At 41.7% G+C, this 27,805-nt stretch overlaps 2 protein-coding genes across 8 annotated transcripts in view; one reads left to right on the forward strand and one right to left on the reverse strand.

The window, feature by feature from the left end:
* FAXDC2 (fatty acid hydroxylase domain containing 2) overlaps nt 1-1,985 on the reverse strand; it is a 30,491-nt gene extending 28,506 nt beyond the window's left edge. The window contains exon 1 of one of the 4 annotated variants that reach the window (XM_059174119.1): nt 1,806-1,985. The gene's annotated coding sequence lies outside the window, so the exon portion shown is untranslated. The remainder of the gene's footprint in view (nt 1-1,805) is intronic. The other 3 variants (XM_059174117.1, XM_059174118.1, XM_059174120.1) reach the window with 3 other exon arrangements.
* A 5,506-nt stretch (nt 1,986-7,491) lies between these two features.
* Nucleotides 7,492-26,427, forward strand: CNOT8 (CCR4-NOT transcription complex subunit 8). 4 transcript variants are annotated; one of them, XM_059174129.1, is made up of 7 exons: nt 7,492-7,979; nt 15,771-15,954; nt 17,113-17,306; nt 21,218-21,379; nt 21,920-22,064; nt 22,780-22,890; nt 24,908-26,427. In XM_059174129.1, exons 2-7 carry the CDS (start codon nt 15,838-15,840, stop codon nt 25,055-25,057), a joined length of 879 nt encoding a protein of 292 aa, XP_059030112.1. In that variant the 5' UTR covers nt 7,492-7,979; nt 15,771-15,837; the 3' UTR covers nt 25,058-26,427. The 4 variants fall into 4 exon arrangements, with proteins under 4 accessions (XP_059030112.1, XP_059030113.1, XP_059030114.1 ...); XM_059174130.1 differs by lacking the exon at nt 7,492-7,979 and adding an exon at nt 8,247-8,343; XM_059174131.1 differs by lacking the exon at nt 7,492-7,979 and adding an exon at nt 8,429-8,689 and having other exon boundaries at nt 15,803-15,954.
* The last annotated feature ends 1,378 nt before the right edge of the window (nt 26,428-27,805 follow it).

The raw sequence follows: 27,805 nt of genomic DNA on the forward strand, positions 1-27,805 counted from the left end.
TGTTTCTTTGTAAACATACCGTGAAATTACTAGAATTATTTACTTTCAAAGGAGAAAAAAGAACAAGTGAGACCTCGTTGATTGTCTACTCCACCTTTTCTATTTTATAAGCAAAGATTAGCCTCAATGAGCAGAATTGACTTGTTCCAAACTCCACAGTTTCTGGGAAAATCCAGGCTTCCTGAGACTTCGCTGGGCGCCGAGTGTGTGTTTGGAAGAGCACAAATTCTCTTTCGGAAGTGGGAGACAACATCAGGAGAGGGCGACCAACAGGAGGATGAGAACTCCCACCACCTCAGTCTCTGCTCTCAGGCTGTTCATTGTCTTGGAAAAAGCTGAGCAGACTGTCTCTAAGGGGGAGGACACTGACCAGAAATGTAGTTGCCCAGCTTAAAGCCTGTGGTGAGGAAGATTTGAGGAGCTGCTGTGACCAAGGTCTAAGAACAAGTGAGGCTTTTGTGGATGAAAAGATTCTCACTCCAGAAGACGAAATGCCGGAAAGAAAGGTGAGACTCCGAGCCAAAAGACTGAGGATTGTTCTACCAACGTTCCCTTCCCTGCCTTTTCTACGGGGTATGTGTATCGTTTAAGAAAGGCCTGTCCCGCCTGATAGCGTGCCTGTGAAAATGAGCCTGCCTGTTTGTTTACTGTGAGGTCCACAAACCTGCCATGTGGCAGACAGTATCTGCTGAATAAAGGAAAGGAGAACTGAATAAAAAGCACTGTGTTGTGGCACCTGGGTGGCTCAGTGGGTTAAAGCCTCTGCCTTCAGCTCAGGTCATGATCTTGGGATCGAGCCCCGCATTGGGCTCTCTGCTTAGGGGGGAGCCTGCTTCCTCCTCTCTCTCTCTGTCTGCCTGCCTCTCTGCCTACTTGTGATCTCTGTCTGTCAAATAAATAAACAAAACCTTAAAAAAAATAGTAATGTGTTTTGCCCTCAGAAGGTGTCCAATATTTGCTTTCAAGGTATCAGCACCTTTCCCTGGGACTAAGGCCTTTTTTTTCCATGGCCAGAGGCTGGAGTTCAGAGCTTTTCCATTTTATCAAGTTGATTTTAGAATCATGATCTCTCAATGTAAGAGATGTGGTTGGAACTGTGCATGGAACTGAAGCAAACCGCAGTCTGTATCCTGTTTTGCTTGCCTGAAGCCCCAAAGGGTCCGTATGAGCCCCTGGAAACGACCAGCCTTATCGTTCATCCCCATCGAGGTACACAGACTGCATCCTCTCACCCAGGAAGCTTTGTGGGAGTCCTTCCCGGCAACTACGGAATAGCCAGTAATTCTAAGACCACTGATACATCTTTGTATGTGGCGACAAGACAGCTTGGACACGGTAGCCCATCTCTAGCTCACATCTTGATCTTGTTTTAAGACCGTTAAAATTGCCTATGTGCCCTCCAGGTGATCCGACAGGTCAGAGAAGCAGTTTGTGGTTTCCCCTCCAGACTTGCAGTTGGCTTTTCCTCTTCGGAGTTCTGACTTGAGAGTTTGCCCTTTATACACAGGGTTGTGAAGCCCAACCCTGACCATCTGACAGGACAGACTGTCAGGTGCTAGCCGGACAGGAGGACAGAGGAGGGGATAGCACAAAGGCAGAGTCTGCAGACATCAGCAAGGGCCTTGTCGGGGGCTCTGGGCAGCAAGAAGACGGCCCAGGTCAACGATCAGAGGCAAATCTCACCTGTTTTTTACGTGGGGGAGGACAGAGAGGGAGCAGAGGGGAGAAGAACGCACTTTTTCTTTCTTTAAGGGAACTCGCCCAGACGGTGGCGAACAGCTCCCTCCCCGGCAGTTCCCGCTCACCTCTGCAGGGGTCCGTGTCCCAGCTCCTCCGAGGTCCCGGTCCACAGCCCACGCTCGCCTCCCCTTCTCCTCCGCCCCTACCTAGGCGGCTGCTGTCACTGCGCGGCTGCCCACCCTCGCGGCTCCTCGGTGGCTCGGGAGGCCGGTCACAGTGATCGAGTTACGGAGCAGCCGACTGGCTCGGGCCAGGCACGTGATGAGAGAAAAAGTTTGGGTCTGCGTAGACTGGAGACAAAAAAAAAAAAAACGCCCTTCTGGCCGAAGGACATCTCCTTAAAGCCAAGAGGCAATGCGCACTTAAGCAGGAGCTTGAAGGAGCGCCTTTGGCCAAACTCCGAGCTTTTTAAAATCTTCTTTTTAAAAACTTCCTTCATCTTCCTCAGCTTAAGAAGATGTTGCTGTCTCCAGGAGGCAGGTGCATTAAAAGATGTGGACATCAAAAATAAATAAGTAAATAAAATAAATTTTTTAGAAATGGAGCTCCTGGAGCCTGCAATTACCGATCTCTGAGTCCTGAGTTCAAGCCCCACCTAGGGCAAAGAGATTAATTTTAAATAAATAAATAATAAGTAAGTAAGTAAAATGGACAAAGATTAAATAAATAAGTAAATAAAGAATAAAAGATCTGGGCAAGAAGATTAATTTAAAATAGAAAGAAAGGGGGCACCTGGGTGGCTCAGTGGGTTACAGCCTCTGCCTTTGGCTCTGGTCATGATCCCAGGGTCCTAGGATTGAGGCCTGCATCAGGCTCTCTGCTTAGTGGGGAGCCTGCTTCCTCCTCTCTCTCTCTCTGCCTACTTGTGATCTCTGTCCGTCAAATAAATAAAATGTTTAAAAGAAATAAAATAAAATAGAACAACAACAACAAAACAGATTCAGGTATCAGATACTGTGATGCGCAGTCCAAGTAGATAAAAAGGTTACATGGACCACAGAATCTCATTTTCTCTTTTTTTATTACTTCTGTTGCTGCCGAGGGCAGGCAAAGGAAGAAAGATGCATCAACTATACTAGTGAATCTAGGTGCAGGGAAGGTACACCTGTGGAGGTTAGGTGTGCTTGTTAACTGAAACAGGTAACGTTAGGATAGAGGATCCATAACATGAAATGGTAAACACCTTTGAAAAAGAACTGAGCGGGGTGCCTGGGTGGCTCAGCGGGTTAAGCCGCTGCCTTCGGCTCAGGTCATGAACTCAGAGTCCTGGGATCGAGCCCCGCATCTGGCTCTCTGCTCAGCAGGGAGCCTGCTTCTTCCTCTCTCTCTGCCTGCCTCTCTGCCTGCTTGTGATCTCTCTCAAATAAATAAATAAAATCTTTAAAAAAAATGAAAAAGAACTGAGCTTTATTTGTAATTTTCTAAATATTATTTTTGGAGAGGCAATATGTGCAACTGATATAAAATACAAAAAGATAAAAGATATATAGTAAAAAGTATTTTTTCGCTCTTCCCCAGTCCCCTAATTTTCCCGTGGGATAGAGCCCTGCATCAGGCTCTCTGCTCCGCAGGGAGCCTGCTTCCTCCTCTCTCTCTGCCTGCCTCTCTGCCTACTTGTAATCTCTGCCTGTCAAATAAATAAGTAAAATCTTAAAAAAAGAAAGAAAGAAAGAAAGAAAGAAAGAAAGAAACAGCACACCATATATGCTGCTTCTGTTCCTTCCTATTTTCACTTAGCACACAAACATGGAAATTGCTCCCTGTAGTTCCTTTTAGAGCTACCAGATACTTTTTAATGACTGCATGCTGTCCCATTACCTAGATGTGTCATTATCTGGCAAAAAAAGGATCATGTATTAGTTTCCTTTCTTCGCCTAATTCCTGGCACAACACAAGAGCTCAGGTAACATGCAATGCCTGGTCCCAAATTAATTACATTTTGTACAACTTGCTTATGTTTTCTCTCCTCTCTTCTTTTGGAGGTAACAGTATTTTTTTTTCAATATTCCAGATATTTATATAATGTATATATTCCCCCACAACCAAGCCTGTCTCCTGCACTGCTCAAACCTTGCTACCTGATCCAGTGCCCGTTTTAATCTAGCTCCTTTCATATAACATTATTCCCCACTATTTCCTATTTTCTAATGTTCTGAGGATCACCGTCAGACGCATTTACCAATCACTTACTATGTGCAAATTTTTTTTTTTCTACCTTGTTATCCTTATCTCTATGTCACTGCTCATAGACTTTCCATCCAGATTTTCCTTCCTGATCCTGTCCACTAATCTACCTTTGGTTCTTTTCTTTCTGAAGTTTTTTAGCTGATGTGGTCAGTGCTTCCCTAGAGTAGCAGGCACTTTTTTCCTATAATCATTTCAAGTGGGAGCTTTATGTATTTCCATGACATAACCCTGGCACATGGTAGGTCCTTGGCAGGGCCTGCATAAATGAGATGTTCTCTCTGGTCCTCCTGGGTTTTCTCTCCAGCCTATCTTTGAGGAATAGTTGGGCTTTCTTGTTATCTCCAGGTTGCCTAAAACATCCTCCTCCTGGGTTCTCTCTTTTAAAGGAAGTGCTCTTGAGGAGAGGTCCAGAGATCCTGGAAGAAAGTGGGTCTGGGTTCAAACTGCCACCCACCAACTATATGACCTTGGTTTCTCTGAGTCTGTCCTTCTTTGACCCCTCAGTAGTTTCCCCTATCTTCCCTCAATCCAATTATTCTGTCAATTTACCTCATTATTTTCTTTCATCATAGCTATCACCAGTTCTCTTCATCCTTTTATTTCCTACTTGAATGCTTGTTCACTTGTTTTACTGTCAGTCCCTGGCACCAAATATTAAGCTTCATGAGGCTAGGAACCTCATCTGCTTCTAGCACATTCTCCAGCATCAACGAAGGACACAGCACATAGCAAATGGACCATAACTACAGCCCACGGGATGAACACCTAATCTCATATTGGACTGGGAAATCAGAAGACTCAAATCTTGGTCCTGTCGCTGGGTGCTGGGTGACTTAAGTTACTTTCTGTTAAATTGGGGGAATATATTAGTTAGAACATCTTTATGGACCCTCACAGATTTGGATATTTAAAGGTTAAGGTTAGTTTTGTTATGTTAGTAGACTCTGAGGGGGAAGGAAAATCCAGGAAAAAAATCAAATGAGATATGAATAAAATAGGTTTGATGTCCATTTCCAGAGAAGAAAGAACTCTGATTTCTGATTTCATCAAAGAACAGAGGTTTTTTTTTTTTTTTTTTTTTTTAGGTTGAAATCAAAATCCTGAAACAATAGTCAAATGCTTAGTCAAGAAACATGACATTTGCTTTATATTTAGGGGAAGTCTGATGATCTTGATAATTTCCAAGAGTCAGAAGAAGGGTTTTCTATTATGTAAACAAAGCAAGGACAACACACTTCAAAAGCAGGGAGTTAACTCTATCTCTACCAAGGAAAGAAGCCAGCTGGGGGCATTCTTCATTTGAATTTAAAGGTAAATGTATTATCTGATAAAAGGCAAAGTGTCAGACCTTGGCTAAACTTGGTTTGTGTTGGTGGCTTTTAACAATGGAACCAATTGACAGACATCTAGGTATTATCAGCACTCTAATTGGTAAAATTGTTTCTGAGACTTGAGCTCAGAGGGTAGTTATATTGGAATGAAACCTGGAGGCATTTACCTTCTTTTCCATTTTCATACTGTACTCTTACAATAAAGTAAGCTAGAAAAATTTTTTTAAATTCATAAGGAGGAGAAAATGCATTTGTAGTACTGTGCCATATGGTAAAAAATCCATGTATAAGTTTTTTGTGGGGGGGGGTCAAAAGTTATACCCTAACCCCTGCATTGTTCGAGGGTCAACTGTATATTTTTAAAATTTTATAAAATTTTAGGGTGCCTAGGTGGCTCAGTGGGTTAAGCCTGTACCTTTGGCTCAGGTCATGATCTCATTGGGCTCTCCGCTCAGGAGGGAGCCTGCTTCCCACCGCCCCCGCCCCCCCACCTGCCTCTCTGCCTACTTGTGATCTCTGTCAAATAAATGAAAAATCCTAAAAATAAAACAGAATTTTATCTTCCTACACATACTTTAAGAAATGCATCCCATTAGATTTGGTATTTAGATTTCAGAATAACGGAAAGGCTTGTCTGGCCAATGATTTCACCCTGTCTGCTTTTTAAGAACCATTTCACAACCAGTGTTTCAGTTCATTTAGTCTTTCTACTCTCCTAGCTGAGAAGATTATGTTCAAGCCTTTTTATAGTTTGTAGACCAAAAACAATAGGTTTTTTTCCTCCCCAAACAGTAAATTATATTACTGGATATTTTCTTCTCCAACTACCCTCTCATTTGTTTGGGGCCTCCCTCCCTTTGAGAAATAGTGATTTGTACAATTGTTCTAATTTTGCAGTAGCGTAAGTACAGCATGAACCCCAATTGTTTCCAACAAACACTCCAAATGCCTCCTGAAGTACAAGCCATCTGTGTGTTTTTCATTTCTCTTCAATAACCTGAGAAATGAACACCCAGTTCTAGGTCGAGGGCAGTGGGGGGGGGGTGGGGAGGTGGATTTGGGGACATGGAGATGCTGTGTTTCCTGTTTGTTTCCATGCACACCAGGCCCAGTGCTGCAGGAAGAAACAAAAGTCCAAGAAAGGATTGTGGAGGCTGCTCTTCATGTGACTAGCTCCCCATAGGGCTGCCCTCTCTAGAATCTAATTACAAGCGGGTGAAAGGACACTAGAAACCCAGGAGATGGGTGGGGTGTGGGAGTGTTTTGCCTGCTTTCTTCATGCCTGTATTGCTCAATGGACTGATTGTTGAGCCTGCACCAAAGCTAATAAACAACAAAGATCTTTGTGATAGCAACAGAGACAGGCCAGAAACGATTGTTTATTGAGTAGACTGACACGCTCAGTGCGGTGTGATTTTTCCATTTATTAATACAGCAACAACCTTATGAGATAGTTACATCCCTGGGTTACAGATAAGCAGACTCGATGCGGGAGCTGAAGGCTGGTTAAGGACAAAGCTAAGGCTGACACCCTGCAACCTCTCCCTCAACCAGACTCTGGGGTGGGAATTGTGTGACATTCTTCCGGGAATCTCCCAACTATCTTAATGTTAATGCCTTGCTACACGGGACAACAAACTTAACTTGACAATGGCAAGGCCTTCCGTATCCTGTAGGTCTCCTTCAGAAAGTTCTTTTGAAACCTTCCTGTTCCTTACTCCCCCAACCCCATCGTATATAATCAGGCACCCCTCATAACCCCAGTGCAGCAGCTCTGTTTGTGCAATTTGTCCCTGTGTTTTAAATAAACCAGCATTTTGCACCCACGAAAGATGTCTTGGTCCTGGGCTTCGGACTCCACCCCCCCTTCCCCAATCTCACCTGCTTTCCAAAACCACACCAGACAGACACTGGAGGGGAGAAGGAGAGTGGGGTTCAGAAACTGCACCTGATGCTCTACTCTGGGGAGGGGAGGTGGGAGTTCATCTCCCCAGAAGATAAATATTGGGAATCCCGTGAAATTGCCACTGAAGGCCTGCTCTGCCTCCAGCCTTGGAAATGGAGGCAGGATTTTTCAAAATCCCCTTAGGAGGCAACGTTTAAAAACAAGGAGGTCTAGTAGCTTGGATATTTGCTATCCAGCTACCAACAGCCCCCTTCAAGCGAAGGCACCTAGGGTATGGCTAGACCGCTGCTTTGGGCCGACCCGCACCTGTCGCAGACAGCGTGGCGCTCCCGCGGGAGAGGATAGAGAGCTGCGTGCGGGAAGTCAGTGCTTTGTCCTCTTCGCCACTGCGGGACAACGCGAGGCCCCGCTGCGGCCGAGGCTGCCCGGCTCAAATGCTGCCGAGGACAGGCGCTGGCAAACCGCCCTCTGTCCACGCAGGATTCAGAGGATCGCGGGAACGGATGGAGGCTCCAGGGGCTCCTAAGCCCAGCCCAAGCCCAGGGCTCTCGCAAGGAAAACGTGCAGCGCCTTCCTAGCGCCCGCCGCCCCCGAGCTCCTCAGAGGCCGGGCTCCTTCCCCACCCGAGGCCGCGTCTTCTTTTTAAGTCGAGCAGGCCCCGGCGGGCCGGTTGCTGTGGTAACGCTGCTCGCCTTCTCTGTGAGGCCGACAGGAGGGAGGCGGGCCTCGCCGGACGTCACCCAGACTCGGTTTGGGGTGCTGCCCCACCCCCAACCAATTGTCTGCCAGAAAGGAAGCCGAGAGATAAACGTTTTGTAAGTGAGGGGTCCAGGGAGCTGCATTAGTACAGGGAAGGGGGTGAGGATCCTCTCCCGTCAACGACTTTAACGGCCCATCAAAGCAGGGTGGCGAGGACGTTACAGTTTGAGGGATTTGGTCTGAAGTTCCACGCCCCATCCTCGGCCTTTGGGTCTCGACCACGCCCCCAAGCGGGGGCTTGTTCTAGGACACGCCCCTCCTTTGGGCGCGCGGAAGGAGAACCGAAACTGTGTGTTGTTGCGAACTGAACTGAGCCGAGCAACGGTCGCGTTCCGCTTGCGTCTGGCGAGGCCGCCCCGCCTCTCTGCTTTCCGGGCGCCCTCTTGGATTTGCGCCTGCGCGTTTCTCCCGCGAGCTCGGGTTGGTTGAACACGCACAGAGTCTCCGGGGCGCGCAAAAGGGGTGGAGCAGGCTTGACCAGGTGCGCGCGCGCGCGCGCGTGTCTGGAGTGACGATAAAGGAGCAGGCGAGTCGGGAGGATCCAATGGGTAGAGTGGTTCGGCCAGGTTTTTAGGTGGGCAGTGCGTAAGGCCGCTCTGGGCACGAGGGCGCCCATCTCGCTGGCCCGCTCGATTCCCGGAGCAGATCCGGGGCAGGAAAAGAGCGCCGGGTCAGGGGCCGCTGCCGCCGCCGCCGCTACCGCCGCTCCCGGGGGACTCTACCCGCCAGCCCGCAAGCCTGCGCTTTGCGGGCCCAGCTACTCAGGGTAAGCGGGCTTGCGCTTACCGGAGAGGAGCGTGAGATGAGAGTGTAGGAGGCCATCGGGGACCTGTGGGAAGAAGGGGAATGGGGGCGTGAGTGAGGGGAAGGGGGTGTAAGAAGAGAAAGAGGCCCATCGAATAGTGGTAATAATACCAATCACTAGCACACAGTAATAATATTCTAGTGTTATGTGCCAGGACTTTATATAAAGCACTTTATATGCTTCATTTTTTTATCCTCCACTACAGTTCTCCGAGGTGTATGTTATTGAACCCATTTTACAAGATAGGAAAACTGAGGCACCGGAGGGCTTAAGTAACTTATGCAAAGCCACGCAGCTAGTTGGTGGCATGGGTCCGAATGTAGGTCTTTCTGGCCTGAAAGCCTACAATTGTAATGTCTTTTCTTCGGGGGAAATAAAGGTGGCTACAAGGGAAGGGGCGGGATGAGTGTTGTTTGGAGAGGAAGGGTGATCGAGAACGGGAAGAGAATGATGATAGGAGGCTGTGTAAGGAGGAGGACCTGAATTTGGATCCTTCCGGGCCTCTCGCTTCTCGGTTCTTTTGGCCCCACAACTTTTCCTTGCCGTTCTGTGTTTATGAACCATAGTTATTGCTCTGGAGGCTTGGACCGCATGGTTGGTTTTAAAGAACTGGTTGAACTGCGGTTCAGTCCATGGTAGTTGTGCTTGGACACTGTTTTGGGGGCGGGAGTGATGGAGGACGGCGAGGGCCGCCGCGACGATGTATAGAGAGGACCCTCTTTCAAGCTGCTGTGCCATTTCTTCTAACTTGCTCCTACTTCCTTTTCCATTTTATCATTGCGCGGCAAAGCCTTTGTTCAGTTCTCGGAATGGGGAAGTGATGTTGTTTCCTTGCATCCTTAGGCTTAAACTTAAAAAAAAAAAAACCCTGGAAAACCCCAACTTTCTTTTCCTAAGCAAGACCTGGTACTCTGGATTGCTTGCAGAGAAGGCTTTCAGTTGGCTTTATTCGTCGTTGCACTTTAGAGCTTTCCTGGGTAAATAGGAGCTTTGTTTTGGAGTTTACACTATAGGTTAGCAAGAGCGATCTGCACAGATTTTACTGCAGATCAGCACAAGGCAGGGACCTTAGTAATTCCTGTGTGTGATCTTTTCTTCTTGAACAGTCGAAACAGCAGGTATCAGTGCTTGTTTTTTGCTTTCGTATGGAGTGGAGTAGGGTAGCTCCTGTGGTAGTCAGATTTTCATACAGTGGAGTAACTCCTCCAGTATGGGTATCAGTACTTGTTTTTTGCTTTCATATAGAGGAGTAGCTGGTGTGGTAGTCAGATTGTCATAGAGTGGAGTAACTCAAGTGGGAGTCAAGGTTTAATGTCAGCCTGTGAGGGAAACTTTGCATGTGATCATAGTTATCCTTAAAAATTCCTTAGGAAGGTTTAAAGTTATAGATAGACATTCTGTTTCTCAGTAATTCTAGCACAGTGTTTCCTTCAACTTTCAAACTTGTTACTGTTTCTCTGGTTGCAACTCAGGTAATTAATTAGCTTGCCTTTAGGGGCTTTATTGCACACATAAACATATTTGAATGGGGTAGTCCCTTCGTATTGTGAAGTGTACTGTGCGCAGCTGGCACTAAGAGGCTTAAAAGGAGAAAGAATAACTAAGGAGAACAGTGTGTTTGTGATTCTTCTGGAGCCTGTGCTCACTGAGTGGAAAGTGGCAGGCAAAACTGGTATCATTTATTATTTCTCTCCTTTTTGCCTAGCATATTTAGTAGTTTATGCTAAGCTAAATGTGCATAATGTGATTCCTTTTAAATTTTTGAGTGGCACTACATTTTGAAATTGCAAGCAATTTCCTGACAATTTTCCTAGATGAGGGTTTGGTGTGAGGATGTCTTACATATTTTTGCCAGTGGTCTGTACTTGTGTTCCATATTTATTACATATGTGTAACAAGGGTTAGCTTTTTGAAAGTAGCTTAGATTTTTGTTTTTTTAAGGTTTTATTTAGGAGAGAGAGAGTGCACAAGCTGCAAGAGGGGGAGAGGGAGAGGGAGAAGCAAACTCCTTGCTGAGCAGTGACAGATGACAGTATGGTGCTTGATCCCAGGACTTTGGGATCAGGACCTGAGCCAAAGGCAGACGCCCAACTGGTTGAGCCACCCAGGCACCCATGGCTTAGTTTATTTATTTATTTATTTATTTATTTATTTATTTATTTTAGATTTTATTCATTTATTTGACAAGAGAGAGAGATCACAAGTAGGCAGAGACAGGGGGAAGCAGGCTCCCTGCCAGGCAAAGAGCCCGACATGTGGCTTGATCCCAGGACCCTGAGATCATGACCTGAGCTGAAGGCAGAGGCCTAACCCACTGAGCCACCCAGGTGCCCCAGGTTTTTTTTTTTTTTTTTAATATATATTTTATATGTATATACACACACATGCATTTATATATATACATATATAAAAATATGTATATAAAATATGTGTATATTTTATATGTACATGTACATATTTTATATGTATATATATAACACACACACACATATTTTAAGATTTTATTTATTTATTTGACAGACAGAGATCACAAGTAGGCAGAGAGGCAGGTATTGACAGAGAGGGGCTGAGCAGAGAGCCCCATGCGCAGCTCCATCCCAGGACCCTGGGATCATGACCCCAGCCGAAGGCAGAGGCTTTAACTCACTGAGCCACCCAGGCACCCCTTGCTTAGCTTTTTAAAAAATTTTTCTTGGAAATGGAGTCATGATAGTGCCTTTTCAAATTTTTTTTTTTTTTTAAAGATTTTATTTATTTATTTGACAAAGAGAGATCACAAGTGGGCAGAGAGGCAGGCAGAGAGAGAGAGAGGAGGAAGCAGGCTCCCTGCTGAGCAGAGAGCCCGATGTGGGACTCGATCCCAGCACCCTGAGATCATGACCCAAGCCAAAGGCAGCGGCTTAACCCACTGAGCCACCCAGGCGCCCCTGCCTTTTCAAATTAATGTCTCTGGGGCTCCTGGGTGATGGCTTGTTCTTTAAGTCTCTGCCTTTGGCTCAGGACATGGTCCCAGAGTTCTGGGATCAAGCCCTGGATGGGACTCTGCTCAGTGGGAAGGCTGCTTCTCTCTTTTCCATTCTCCTGCTTGTGTTCCTTCTCTCACTGTCTCTGTCAAATAAATAAAAATCTTAAAAAAAAAATAAAACTTATGTCTCTGAATTTCACTTATCTGTAAAATGTAGAGGAAGGAATTGTACAAAGTTGTAAGTTTTCTCCATTGTTAATTTTGAAATAGAACTCCACATTTCATGTCTTGCCCACCTATATCCGTGTCACATTATCTCTAAAAGATAAGGACTCTTTTTTAAAAAACCCATGATAATGTAACACCAAAAAAAAAAGCAAAACCCCCATCCAATAAACCAAAATCAGCCATTGTTCAGACTTTTGTCTTGAAAATGTCACTTTTAAAAAAAAATTCTAACAGTTTTTTTTTTTTTTTTTTTTTTTAATTTATTTGCCAAGCAGAGATCACAGTTAGGCAGAGAGGCAGGCAGAGAGAGAGAAAGCAGAGGAGGAAGCAGGCTCCCTGCTGAGCAAAGAGCCCGATGTGGGGCTCGATCCCAGGACGCTGGGACCATGACCTGAGCCGAAGGCAGAGGCTTTAACCCACTGAGCCACCCAGGCGCCCCAAATTCTAACAGTTTAAAGATCTATTTAGGGTCTGTAAATTTTGATTGATTGATAAGTCTATTGAGAGTCTTTTATTTTTATTTCTTGCAGTTGTTGAAGAAGCTGGGTTTTCCTGTAGTTTCCCACAGTAGTTTTTGGATTTTGCTGATTGCCTTCCTATTGTGTCATTTAACATGTTACTCTGTCCTCTTTATTTCCTGTAAATTGGTCTAGAGGTTTGATCAGATTCAAGTTAGATTTTTTAAAAAAATATTTTATTTATTTTAGAGAGATAGCGTGAGCACATGGGGCATGAGGCAGGGGAGCAAGTGAGAACAGAGGGAAAGGCAGAGAATCCCAAGTAGAATTCCTGATGAGCACAGAGCCTGCTGCAGGGTTGGATGCCAGGACCCTGAGATCATGACCTGAGCCGAAATCAAGAGTGGAACACTTAACTGACTGAGCCAACCAGGCACCCCTCAAGTTAGATTTTTTTTTTTTTTGACCCATGTAATTCATAGTGGTGATGTGTTCTGTCAGGAGGCACATAATACCTAGTTGTCTCTTTCTGTGGTTATTACAGCCATTGTGATATTTTAACAACTTTATTGAAGTATAATTTAAGTACTGTAAAACTAGAGTACAGAGATTTTTAGTAGATTTATGGAGTTGTGCAGTAATCAGGTAGTTGAGTTTGGTAACCTTTCCCTCACCTCGGTAAGATAACCTCATGCCATTTACGGTTAATGTCTGTTCCCATTCCATTGCTATAGTCTACTTTCTGCCTTTATAGATTTCCCTTTTCTGAATATTCCATATGGATGCCAGTATGATTATTGCCCAGATCTGTGAATTCTTCAGGATCCACAAAACTGATAATCTATCATTCTGTATTCGTTAGCTTTATAACTTCTATTTTTTTTTTTTTAAGATTTTATTTATTTATTTGACAGACAGAGATCACAAGTAGGCAGAGAGGCAGGCAGAGAGAGAGAGAGAGAGGGAAGCAGGCTTCCTGCGGAGCAGAGAGCCCGATGCGGGGCTCGATCCCAGGACCCTGAGATCATGACCCAAGCCGAAGGCAGCAGCCCAAACCACTGAGCCACCCAGGCGCCCCGCTTTATAACTTCTATTAAAGGAAACTTTCCTTTAGGATTTCTCTCTCTGTCAAATAAATAAATAAAAAATCTTAAAATAAATAAATAAATAAAATCTTAAAAAAAAAATCCATGAGTTCATAGTGCACTGTCTTAGAAGTTTGAAGACATTGATTGTAGTAACTATTCATAATGGTGTTTATTATAATCTTTTTTTTTTTTTAAGATTTTATTTATTTATTTGACAGAGATCGCAAGTAGACAGAGAGGCAGGCAGAGAGAGAGAGGGAAGCAGGCTCCCTGCTGAGCAGAGAACCCGATGTGGGGCCTGATCCCAGGACTCTGGGATCATGACCTGAGCCGAAGGCAGAGGCTTTAACCCACTGAGCTACCCAGGCCCCCCTATAATCTTTTATATATGTTTATCTTTTATATATCTTTCTTCGACCAGAGGGAGCCTCTTCAGGATATTTCCTGAGTTCTTTTGACATAACCTTAAGAGCTGCTTTACTAGGGAGCCTGGTTCTAAGAATTTAGTGTAAATACCCAATTGTCTTCTTTATAAGCCTGCTTTTTTCTGCTTTGAGACCTAAGGCATTTTTTTGCTTGGGTCCTTTTTGGTGCTTTGCTTTTATGGAAATGTCTTCACAGTCATACCCACTTCCTCTAAAGTAGTTTATGGTAGTGCTTGAAATGACACCAAAAAGGAAATGCATTGTTTAAGTTAGAAAAATAAGGAAGTGGAGTGGTACTGATTTAACATTAATGGGCATAGAAATGGCTTTGTGCCCTCTTGCAGGGGAAAATCTTAAACACAGTTTATAATCTAATCAGAGTCCTAACATTTTCTTAATTATGATTATATCGTGGGATTTATTCCATACCCAGTTTGAACTTTTGCCCTTGTTGGATGTTTTTATTCATTTGCAAGCCCATCATGTACAGGACTGAAATGAGAAGAAATGGATTCTGTTTTTGAGAAGTATCCACCCATATTTGTTAGGAATTTAACCACTGTCTCCTTCAGTTTCAGAGTAATTATAGTCAGTATATTATAATTCCAGAGAAACATCTGTTAAAGTGTTGGGTACTTAAATAAATGGGATCTTTCAGGGTTGCTGACAAACCAAAAGATCAGTTTCTCAGAATTTTCTCAGAGAAATGATGACATTTGAGGATGACAGTTTTGTTTTGATCTAGATTCTTATCATTGGCATCTGCCTGTCTTGAAAGTAGGAAGCAAAGATTCATTTTACTATTTCTAGGAATTTTCCTTTGAATATATATCTGTGTACTGGAGCCCACTCTTACGTTGAGGGTGCATGTGGTAGGTTCACCTTTATAAATAAAGGCCATTATGATAAGCTCCTTTTGGTCTTTTTGTAGCTAAGCATCTCATTATTATAATAACAGCATTACTCTGAAGCTGAATCATGTTGAGTTTTATCTTGCAGAATACTGTGCCCCTCCATAGTTTCCTCCCAGAATATGCACTAAACTCATATTATGCTTTCTAGTTGAATTATTTATACTTGCCATCTTCTCTGTTCCTTTTGTTGAATGGCTTAGTTTCTTTCTATTATTATGTGTTTAAAAGTAGACACTAATAATTCCAATTCTTTCATTCTGGTGGTTAAAGTTTCAAATTAGCAAGTGGGGTTGGTTTTTACCACTTAAATCCCTCACTTCATGATCTGTTTGCACAGATCTAAAGAGGCACTATATTAAGTTACTTAATTGTCTTTAGTTTATATATGACTTTTGGATTGTGGAGAAAAAGAATTTCCCCTTTTATCGGGGGCAGAGGGAGGAGTCCCATGACCATATTCACAATGTAGTTGTTAACACTTACATGTGAGAGTTTAGGGCCTATTTTAATCTTTAGATAGTCTGAAAAGGACTCAAATACTGATTTAAGGTAATGGTTTCACTTCTGTGCTAAAGGGCAGCTTGGGCAAAAGTTTCTTCAGATTTATTTCTTTCCTTTTTTTAAAAGATTTTATTTTTAAGTAATCTCTACATCCAGCATGGGTCTGAAACTTATAACCCTGAGATCACGAGTCACATGCTGTACCAACTGAGCCAGCCAGGCACCCCAGTTTCTTCAGATTTCTTAATTATAGTTTCTTTGGGTTAAAGAAATGTGTGTGTGTGTGTCTGTGTGTCTTTGTCTTGACAAAGGCAAATTTCCCCACCTTATAAACTGAAGAATGAATGTAAATTGTCTTAATGTTTTAGCTTAAACTGATGAAGTGATTTTTTTTTAAATCTTTGTTTTGTTGACATTATCCCAGTGAAATTTGTGTGATTTCAAAATATGTTTTTGAATCTAGATCAGATCAACCAACGGCTTACCCTCTTACAGAGTCAGCTGAAAGTGACTTACCAAGTTTCTTCAAGATGCCTGCAGCACTTGTGGAGAATAGCCAAGTTATCTGTGAAGTCTGGGCCAGCAATCTAGAAGAAGAGATGAGGAAGATCCGAGAAATTGTGCTCAGTTACAGTTATATTGCTATGGTAAAGAGCTCTGCTCTGTTTGACTCACCTTCTACTATGGACTTAGGGAATGTTCAATGTGAGATTTTGAAAGAAAGGATTATACTAACCCATGGTAAATTAAACTTGGTGGAAGGTTGTGATGCTTTTATAAAACATGGTAGCCAGTGTGTCTGAGAGGGATGTAACCTATAATATCTTAGGTTTTTTTTTTTTTTTTTGTAATGTTACTTTGTGTTTCATTGTTTTTAAGGCAGAAATTATGTCAGTCCATAGGGCAGGTCTGTCCTGTCCTGCAGATAGGGTGAATTTGACAGTGTTTAAAAATGGTTTTTAAAAATTAACTATCACCATGTAATAATTAAGAGATCTCTTTTAAAGTCCAGATTTCTGACATCTCTGGAAAAAAATGGGAAGATCTGGCATTACAGGATCCACATTCTTCTGTGTTTTTGAGTGGCTGGAGAGGCAGATGTGTGTCATGGTGATATTGAGGGCCTCTTCTAGAGGAGGCATGTACTGTCTAGTTTGCTCTAATCTGCATTACTCATAAGCAGTAAGTCTTTAGCCTCATATTTAAAACTGTCTGTGATCTTGTTCCAGGCTTTTTACTCACGGTAAATGTAGCTATTGTTTTCTTCTGAATAGCTATTTCCTTTCCCTATATTTGTATTTTTATTTATACATGTTCTCAAACAAAACTTTTTTTTTTTTTTAAAGATTTTATTTATTTATTAGAGAGGGAGTGAGTGCACAGAGGGAGCATGAGAGAGAAGCAGGCTCCCCACTGAGCAGAGAGCCTGAACTGGGGCTTGATCCCAGGACCCTGAGATCATGACGTTAGCTGAAGGCAGCGGTTTAACGTACTGAGCCACATAGGCATCCCTAAACCTAAACTTTTAAAAATTCACTGTATATGAATATAGAATGTTCTTAATCTATAGTTATCATCTGTTCTTACTCACATCCTGCCTAGAATTTCCAATTTGCTGCCCAAAACTTAATGATTCTAGTACTCCTTGTGTAGGTATCAATGAGATTAGTATTTTAATACTTGTGCCCAAGCTTGGGTCTTGTCACATAACTTTTATAAATTAAGATAAAATTTTTATTTATGAATTACCAATTCTCAGCATCCTTTTGTGAAACCTTATGATGAGAGACCTTTTACTTTTCTAGGACACAGAATTTCCAGGTGTTGTGGTACGACCAATTGGTGAATTTCGTAGTTCCATAGATTACCAGTATCAGCTTTTACGGTGTAATGTTGACCTTCTAAAAATTATCCAGCTGGGCCTTACATTCACAAATGAAAAGGGAGAATATCCTTCTGGAATCAACACTTGGCAGTTCAACTTCAAATTTAACCTTACGTAAGTGTCTGAAACATTTCTCAGTGTTATTCTTAGATCTACCACATTTGTGCAGACTGCGATTTCTGACTTTTTATTAATATGAAGTTTTATTTCCATTGAAACCAAATAAGGATTGGACACAGCAGTCAAGTAGACAATGGAATAAGGAATCTCAGAAAGTAAAGTCCCTCTTAAAGAACTCTTATAGGGCAACAATAAAAAGATAATCCAGTTGAAAATGGGCATTAGATCTGAATAGACATTTCTCCCAAGAACATATAGATATGGCTAATAAACCCATCAAAAGATGGTCACCATCACTAGTTATGAGGGAAATGCAAATCAAAACTACAGTGAGATACCACTTTATACCCATTAGATGGCTGTAATAAAAAAGACACAACAAATGTTCGTAAGGGTGTAGAGAAATTAAAAGCCTTGTTATATTGCTGTTGGGAAAGTAAAATGATGTAGCCTCTTTGGAAAATAGGCAGTTTATCAAAAGGTTAAACGTAGAGTTACCATGTGACCCAGCAATTCCACTTCTAGGCATATACCCAAGAGAAATGAAAACACACTTTTATATAAAAACTTGTATGGGAGTATTCATAACAGCATTATTTATAAAGGTGCCAAAGTGGAAACAGTCCAAATGTCTGTGAACTGATGAATGGATAAAATAAATATGGTATATCCATACTATGTTTTTGGACAGTAAAAGGAAAGAGGTAGTAATATATGTTGTACATTGATGTGCTTTGAAAACATGCTAAGGAAAAGAAGCGAGAAACAAAAAACCACTTATTATAGGATTATTTTTATAGGAAATGTTCAAAATAGGCAAACTGATAGAGTTAGAATAGGTTTAGTGGTTGTCCAGGGTGTAGGTGGTAGTGAGATTATGGGGTACTGGGGATTGATTGCATAATGGGTATGGGTTTTGTTTTTGAGGTGATGAAATGGTTTATAATTGACTGTGGTGGTTGTTGCACAATTCTGAAAATACTAAAGGTGATTAAATTGCATACTTTATTTTTTAAGTTTTTAAAAAAGATTTATTTGAGAGACAGAGTATAGAGTTGGGGGTGGAGGGGTAGCAGAAGAGGGAAAAAGTCACAAGCAGACTCTGTAGAGAGTAGAACCTGACACATCTCATGACCCTGAGATCATGACCTGAGCCGAAATCAAGAGTCAGTCATTTAACTGACTGCCTCCCAGACACCCTGAAGTGCATACGTTATTTATTTATTTATTTATATTTATTTTTTTAAGATTTTTTTTTTTTTATTTGACAGAGAAAGCAAGAAAGTGAATACAAGCAGGGAGAGGGGGAGAGGGAGAAGCAGGCTTTCCGATGAGCAGGGAAGCCTGTTCAGTCCCAGGACCTTGGGATCATGACTTGAGCCGAAGGCGGATGCTCAAGGACTGAGCCACCCAGGTGTCCCTACTTGATTTTCTTTTTTAAAGGGTTTATTTATTTATCCGAGAAAGAGAGAGAGAGGGAGAAAGAGAGAGAGAAATCATAGGTAGAGGGGCAGGTAGAGGGAGAAGCAGGTTCTCCGCTGAGCAGGGAGTGCGATGCAGGGCTTGATCCTAGGACCTGGGATCATGACCTGAGCCGAAGGCAGATGCCTAACTAACTGAGCCACCCAGATATCCCAGAAGTGTATACTTTAAATGAGTAAATGTTTAGTATGTGAAATACATACTCAATAAGTCTTTTCAAAATGAAAAAGTTAATTCTCCAGTTAGGAGATAAATTGCAGTTCTGCCATTTTTAGCTGGGTCATTTGGGGTTAGTAATTTTACCTTCCTTATGTGTAAAACAGGATTATTATTATCTTTCATAATAGAAGAAAAAAGGAAATAAGGACTTGATGTTAATTAAGGGTAATTGAAACTGAAGGGAATTTTGATGTTTTAAAAGGGTGGTAAAAAACACAAAATTTACCATCTCAACCGTTTTTAAGTCCACACTTCAGTAGTGTTGAAGTATGTTTGCGTTGTTGTGAAGCAGACCCCCAGAACTTTCTCATCTTCAAATCTGGCACTCTCTACCCATTAAACAATTTTTTCTTCTTCCCCAGATCTTGATGAACCACCATACTGCTTTCTGTTTCTATGAATTTGAATATTTTAGCTCCCTCATATAAGTGGAAACATAAAATACTTGTCATTTTGTGACTGGTGTATTTCACATAGCATGATATCCTTAAGGTTCATCCATGTTGTGGCATAGACTATAGCAAAGACTGAATAATATTCTGTTGTATAGTAGACCACATTTTTTTTTAAGACTTTATTTATTATTGGATATACAGATATCACAAGTAGGCAGAGCAGTGGCAGAGAGAGGGGGAAGCAGGCTCCCCACTGAGCTGAGAGCCCAACGTGGGGCTTGATTCCAGGACCCTGAGATCATGACCCGAGCCGAATGCAGAGGCTTAACCCAGTGAGCCACCCAGGCCCCCTAGAACACATATTTTTATCTGTTCATTCACTGATGGACATTAAGTTATTTCCACCTCTTGACTGTTGGGAGTAGTGCTGCTATAAACACGGATGTGCAAACGCATTCATGACCGCGCTTTTCATTCTTCTGGGATATAAACCCAGAAGTGGGATTGCTGGATCATTTGGTAGTTCTGTTTTTAATTTTTTGATGACGATGTAATTTTTTTTTTTTTTTTAAGAGAGTGAGCACATGAGAAAGTGTGCTTGTGAGTGCGGGGGAGGATTGGGGAGGAATAGAGGGAGTCTGGAGTTAGTGCATAGTCTGATGTCAGGCTTGATTTCAGACCCTGAGATCATGGCTGGAGCCGAAATAAGAAGTTGAATGCTTAACTGAAAGCCACTCAGGTGCCCTGGGAAGATGTAATTTTTTGAGGGGAGAATTTTGGGGAGACTATCATTTTGCTAATTATATGAGGTAGTTTTAGTGTAATTCTGATTGGGTCACAGTACTCAAGTACTGCTTTATTTAACAGCACCAGGAGCATTTGATAGCTCAGGAATAATTTTTTGATTGTTCATCTGCTTTGGAGATTTCAGTTTCAGGAATAATTTGGGGAGATGATCTGGATCTCTCCTTTAATTACGTTTTTTCCCCAGTCCATTTTCAAAGCCTGTTATTTATGCCTTAATGGTAATTAATACACAAAGGAAAATAAGAGTTTGTTAGTGTAAGAGTTTATGTGTGTGTTTAAAACAATGCTTATTTTAGGTGAAAGAAAACAGAATGATTCAACACTGGTTTTAATTTAATAGGAAAAAAATTAAGATTGCATTTTTCTTTTCCTAGTTGTTTGTCCTAAGTTTATGTGAAGAAGAAGTGAAATAACAGTGAAATCTAGTGGGAAAGGAGTTACATAATTTATTTTCCTACTGTTGTGATATGTGGTATTATGAATATTCCTCTGTTTAAATTGATGGGTGTATCTTTGCAGGGGAATATTATGCCAGAGTTGCAAAGGATGTGGTATATCTCTGAGCATTGGTCTGGAAAGATGGTCTGTGCTATGTAGATATAAGACTGGAGTTGTGTATGTGTATGTAGAGAAAATAGCCTTCAAGGATATATAAACTGAGTTATTAGCAGTTGTTTCTATGATATAATATTACAAGGACATTTTAAAAAGTTTTCTGGTATTTTTGTATTGGTTGATTCTCTTTTTCTATAAATAATGGGAGAAATGTGGGTCTTTTATAATTAAGACATTTATTTTGTGGGGGAAAGTCTCACTTTTCTATCAGCCACAGAGATGAGATTATCTACTTTGCATGCTTGCTGGAATACTGGAAAGAATGATTTGATCTGTTACTAAATTATGAAAGCATTTCAAGAATACTCATTCTGTAATTACAAGGTGATGTTAATATTGCTGCCCTCTACTTCTCTTAGATTAAGAAGTGAATACCTTCTTTTTTAGAGAGGACATGTACTCCCAGGATTCCATAGATCTCCTCGCTAACTCTGGACTGCAATTTCAGAAGCATGAAGAGGAAGGGATTGACACATTGCACTTTGCAGAGCTGCTTATGACATCAGGGGTGGTTCTCTGTGACAACGTCAAATGGCTTTCGTTTCATAGGTCAGTCCCAGTTAATGTGTATTTCCCTTGCTTTGGGAATAGGAAATTGCATTCTTAAGTTATTGCTGTAGTTCTATTGGCTATTTTTTTTTTTTAAACTACCTATTAGCAGTTACGGAGTAGATGGTAACTTAACCATGTTTCAGTGTTTCAAAAAAGACTTTGGAGCTTATACTGGTTTGTTTCACACAGTACTGGGCTCTGTCATGTGGCTGGCTATCAGTAGGTACATTCCAGGTGGAAGGATGGAGGGTGGGGAGGATCAAAGCACTTGATCATCTTTTTCTTGTCCTGTAAGTGGCTGGCCTATAGTTTATGATGAATAAAACCCACATTTGTAACCCCTTGGGTTCTCTTGTAAGTCTCTCATCTTAGTCTGGTTTGTTGGTATTTGAGGGAAAGTTCAGATTACAGTAGGATAGATTATGGAAAACTGAAAGTTACAAGGTAGCACCATTAAGTTTTGAGAAATAAAGCAGTTGAACTTGGGGGCCTGGTAATTGCTGCTTTTTCAGCTCATTGCCTCATTCTCTTCTGTAGTGGCTATGATTTTGGCTACATGGTAAAGTTACTTACGGATTCTCGTTTGCCAGAAGAGGAACATGAATTCTTTCATATTCTGAACCTTTTTTTCCCATCCATTTATGATGTGAAATACCTGATGAAGAGCTGCAAAAATCTTAAGGTACACAATATTTTTCTTAATATAAATAGCAACAAAAAAGACAAAACAGGCTTGTCATTTTGCTTTATAACTATTTTTAGAAATTAAGTTACTATTATTATTTATTGCTCCTTACGCATTCTTCAGTGCCTTCTGGGTGCCAGCATTGTACTGAAGTGGGTGTATGTAGAGCTGATTGGCACAGGGATTTGTGTGGTGAATGTATTTAATCTGGGGATGAAGGGAGCCCTCTGCTTCTCTTATTCTGGGGGAGGCATTTGTCACGTAGGGCTCACAAACCTAGTGAAATAGTTGGCGGCATGAGGTGTGTATGTAGTTTGTTAGGGATGGGGTCTGTAGTGTACCAGACTCAGAGGTTCTTAACCCTAGATAGTTCAAGAACTCAGCACCCTAGTAAGTTGTTGACATAAGAGATTTTCTGTCTAGAATTGGATTGGTATTTACTATTTCCTCAATCTTGTTTTATAGCCATTAGGACTTTAAAATGGGGGAGAGGTCTGATAAAATTAATGATATGTAAAAGGAAGGAATGAAAAGTGAAATATAACACAGTGTATTTTTTGGAGGGTTAAAAAGGGGATATTGCTGGGGTAAGGCCTTAGTAAATGACCTGTTCCCACTTGTCATCACCAAAAGAATTAAACTAAAAAGTGGACTTGTTGATTCAGTAGAGGAGGGGTGCGTCTGAAATACTCTGTTTTCTTTACATTTGCAGGGTGGTCTTCAGGAAGTTGCTGATCAGTTGGATTTGCAGAGAATTGGAAGGCAACACCAGGCAGGCTCAGACTCGCTGCTGACAGGAATGGCGTTCTTCAGGATGAAAGAGGTAAGGGAGGTGGGTTATCTTTGTGGGCTGAGATTTGTTGAAAATTTATAGTTCTGATGGAAGTTGATCACTTTGAAAGTAGTTGTTTTGTTTGTTTGTTAATGTTCAGTATATTATATGCAGTTTGGGAGGCAAAGTTATCCTGAAGTGGAGGCTCCCTCAGCTTATTCAAGCCTAGACATATACTTGGTGTTCTTTGCAGTTCTCATTCTTTTTTTTTTTTTTTTTTTTTAAAGATTTTATTTATTTATTTGACAGACAGAGATCACAAGTAGGCAGAGAAGCAGGCAGAGAGAGAGAGGAGGAAGCAGGCTCCCTGCTGAGCAGAGAGCCTGATGCGGGGCTTGATCCCAGGACCCTGGGATCATGACCTGAGCCGAAGGCAGAGGCTTTAACCCACTGAGCCACCCAGGGGCCCCTGCAGTTCTCATTCTTGTTGTAATTTGCTTTTCTTCTGATTTCTCTAATGTGGACACATTTGTACACTCACTTATTTTATGCTTACGTTCTGTGAGTTGTCAAATGTCTGCAACCAGCATATTCCATGATAAGCTGAAAGGTTTTCCTCTAAAATCAGGAACAACACAAGCATGCCCATTCTTTCCACTTTTATTCAACATAGTATTGGAAGTCCTAGCCAGAGTAATTAGGCAAGCACAAGAAATACAGGGGATCCAGATTAAAATGGAGGAAGTAAAACTCACTGTTTTCAGATGGCATGATATCATATATAGAAAACTCAAAAGAGTCCACCAAGAAGCTCTTAGAGTAAATGAATTCAGTAAAATTTCAAGATACAAAATCAGTATACAAATACCTTGTGTTTCTGTATATTAATAATGAGCTGTCAGAAAGAAGTTAAGAAAGAATCCCATTTACAACTGCATCAAAAACAATAAAGTACCTAGGAACCACTTTAACCAAGAAGATAAAAGACCTGTACCTGAAAATTATAAGGCATTGATGAAAGAAACAGAAGAAGACACAAATAAATGGAAAGATACTTAGGGTTCATGAATTGGAAGAATTAATATCCATTTTTAAAAAAAAAAGATTTTATCCATTTGAGAGAGAGAGAGGGAGAAGGAAACTCCTGACTGAGCAGGGAGCCCAACGTAGGGCGGAGTCCCAGGACCCTGGGATCATGACCTGAGCTGAAAGCACATGCTTAACCAACTGAGCCATCCAGGCGCCCCTGGAAGAATATATATTCTGAAAATGTCTGTACTTCCCAAAGCAGTCTTACAGATTCGGTGCAGTCTCTATCAAAATTCCAGTGGCATTTTTCACAGAAGTAGAACAATGATCTTATAATTTGTGTGGAACTATAGAAGTCCTGAGAAAGAAGAACAAAGCTGGTGGCATGCTCCCCCGAGGTTGCTTAGGCAATGGCTGGAGACATTTTTGGTTGTCACAGTCTGGAGAAGCAGAGGGGCGGCCCTTTACCAGCCAGGGACATTGCTAAACATTCTTCAGTACTACAGTACACTGGACAGCTCCCTTCATGCCATCACCCCTACCCCACCCCCAACAAGGAATTGCTCTGCCCCGTAGGGCCAGGGTTGAGGTACCCTACCAAAGTGTGTAATATTCACTCTCTCACTTGTAAAGGCCTCCTATTGGCCCATTTTCTAGATAGGGAACTGTGGCTGAAGGAGAGTTGGAAGATCACACAGAGTGTAGAGCCCAAGCTCCTAAGCACTGCACTGCTTGTTAAAGAGAAGGGAGGAGATGGAGATGGTTGTACTAAACAGTGGCAGCAGCCCACAGATCCTGGCAGTAGAAGATCTCTTGGAGAGTCGAAGTCTGCTCAGAAAGGAGAGCCTATATATTAAGAAGGGAGCATGAAAAGACTATGTAAGAGGAGAGACTTGGAGCCTTTCTTTATGAAGTTACTTCCTAGTTGGGTAGATCGTCAGGGCTTGGAGACGGCTGGGAGGTGCTGACGTAGTAGTGTTGAGACTTGGCATAACTCCTGGCGGGATTCTCACCTTGGGTTCTCTGTCCTATCCCGCAGTTGTTTTTTGAGGACAGTATTGATGATGCCAAATACTGTGGGCGGCTCTATGGCCTAGGCACAGGAGTGGCCCAGAAGCAGAATGAGGATGTGGACTCTGCCCAGGAGAAGATGAGCATTCTGGCTATCATCAACAACATGCAACAGTGATGGTGTCGAGGCTCTGTAGGGCGGGCCTGATCCCAGAGTGGTGCTTCTCTGCTGACTGTGTACTTCCCTTCCTCCCCAAGAGAAAACGCTTCTTTTGAGCAAACTGTACTTACCATCCGCGTTGAAAGACTTTTGTTGTATTGAAGACAAAAGGTGTCTTTATTTTAGATCCAGAAGAGGGGAGTTGACTCTGAATTTGTAAACAAGTCTTCCCTATTCCTCATCCCCAAGCCTGCCTCCAGTTGCTTCCTGCCACCAGCATCCATGGCTCATTTGACACCTTTTTAAATATCCAGGACAAGTCAGAAAGACTAGTAAAATATATATATAACTCTTTATCTGTTGTCATCCTTTTTTTTTTAAGTCTTGCTGCTCTCTGAGGATGAAGACTTTTTGATGGGATTCTCAGCTGAGCTGAGGGTTTCCAGGGAAAGTGGAACAAAATGGGTGTTTTGTGAATTGGTTTATAGATGTCTTTTCCTTCTTTTTTTTTTTTTTTTTTGAACCTTTCTCTAGTCCTTGCTTTCCTCACACTTTGTTAGTCTTTCATTATATGCTATTATGTGGAAATGAATTACTCAGTGCTGAAATTTTGAAGACCAGATAATGAAAACTTTTATTAAAAACAAAATTCTTCTGAATCTGTTTACCCTTTATTCATGAGGAACTCCAGAATTGATAATGGGTATTAAGTTAACCACTTTATGTGTCTTTAAGTCTGTGTTCCATTGTGCCACTGAGATTTGCTGTCACATGTCTATCATTTGCAATCATTTTAAGTCTTAATATAATAAAATATCCTATATTTGTTCCTGAACGAATTAAGATCAGAATTTTGGACCATAACTCTTATATTTTCAGTAATGCGATTTCACATGGTCTTTTGTATTTTTCCACGTCTCTTTGTTCTCCCTGCTTTTCCTTTTGGCAAACCTGAGGAGAAGTTAGGGAGACTGATTATGTGAGTACCAGGAATGTGAGTCTTTGAAAAGTTAATAGTGGTACATGTAAACAGGGCAGTAAGGAATTTGGTTAGAGTTCTCTTGGAGTAATATCCCACAACTGGGGTAGGAAGCTCAGGACTGTGATTTTTTTTTTTCTCCTTAAACTAGTCATTTAAAAAGTACATTATATTGTTTTTTGAATGACTACAGTACGGACAATTTAGAAAAACCAAAAACCCCTTTGAAATATGAAAACTGGTAACTCACTGAAGTGGATGAATATTCTTACATTTTAAAAGCTTATGGAAAACTCAATTTCACATGATTCAAAAATGTCAAGTATTATAAGCTGGTATTTAAGATGCTTGTAAATATTATTTATGTTTTTAATTTTGTAAAATAAAGATTTCTTTTTAACCACTGGCATGAAGGTTTGATCTTTCATTGCTATTAATTGCTCACTGTAGAAGATAGCTGTTTGCAATCAGTGATTAGAAGCATCTCACCTGCCCCCAAACTCTTGTCTCCATATCCCACAAGTTGGCTTGCATATAAAATGTCTCACTTTCTTGGAATTTGCTCTTTAAAGATTTTATTTATTTATTTGAGAGAGAGTGAGTGAAAGAAAAGAGACCATGAACCAGGGGTAGAGGGAAAGGGAGAAGCAGGGCTCCATCCTGAGACCCTGGGATCATGACTTGACCCAAAGGCAGACACTTGAGCGACTGAGCCACCCAGGCATCCCTGTAGGAAGTTTTTAATGGCTAACTGTGTAAATGGAATTGTCTCCTCACTTCACAAGCCCCGACTGATTGTCCAGCCTTAATAGGGAAACTAGTTTTAATTCTGTCCTGGGACCACTCCATTACATTTGGTGGATTAGCTTTTTAATTAGTGGATTTTTAAAACAAACTGAACTTCTGGTATTGTAGCACTGGCTCCAGACTATTTCCCACCCTTTCAGCTGGCATAAAACAAGGAGTTTTAAGAAGTGTGGTATACGAGCAGATCTAAGTTTTCATTGGGATGTTCACGTACAGGAAGAGATTCTCAGCCAAGTTCTTTGGCATGCTGGTGATTGTGGGGCCTGTACAGATGGCCTAAATTTATTTATTGGGATCGAGCCCCATATCAGGCTTCCTGCTTCTCAGGAAGGCTGCTTCTCCCTCTCCCCGTTTGTGTTCAGCTCTTGCTATCTATCAAATAAATAAAATCTTTAAAAAAGAGGAGATTTTATTTGAGGGAGTGAGAGTATGGATGAGTGTTGGGGAGGGGAGTAGAGGAAGAAAGACTAACTGCTTAGCACGGGGCCCGACGCAGAGCTCCATCCTAGGACCCTGAGACCATGACGAGCTGAAAGCATACACTTTATCATCAAGACACCCCCAGATGTCTTAAATTTAGATTCAGATAGGGAATTTATCTTTGCCACAGTTGACAGATTTGTATGTCAGGAGAAATGTTGAGATGAATGGTTGAATTAACTCATTGTTGAGCCGGGGATTTGGTCATTGCATGGGAGGGATGAGACAGTTCATTAAAGTGTTGCTAAAGAAAGGGCACACCTCTAGTAGAATTGGCAAGAACTTTGTATACATATTTATGAGCACATGTAGGACTTTGTTAATGGTTATGCTCAGAAAGGGATGGTCCTGTAGAGGGTAACCAGAGAATGCTAATTATGGGTAAATTCAAGCCCCTCCACATAAATTGCCAAAAGTTATTAAATTTGTCTTCTGGTAACTAGTAAGGCTGACTATCAACTACAAGCCTAATTGTCAGCTAGTGCCAGTATGAATGAGCT

This window comes from Mustela lutreola, chromosome 5, assembly GCF_030435805.1.
Source record: "Mustela lutreola isolate mMusLut2 chromosome 5, mMusLut2.pri, whole genome shotgun sequence".
NCBI lineage: Eukaryota > Metazoa > Chordata > Mammalia > Carnivora > Mustelidae > Mustela > Mustela lutreola.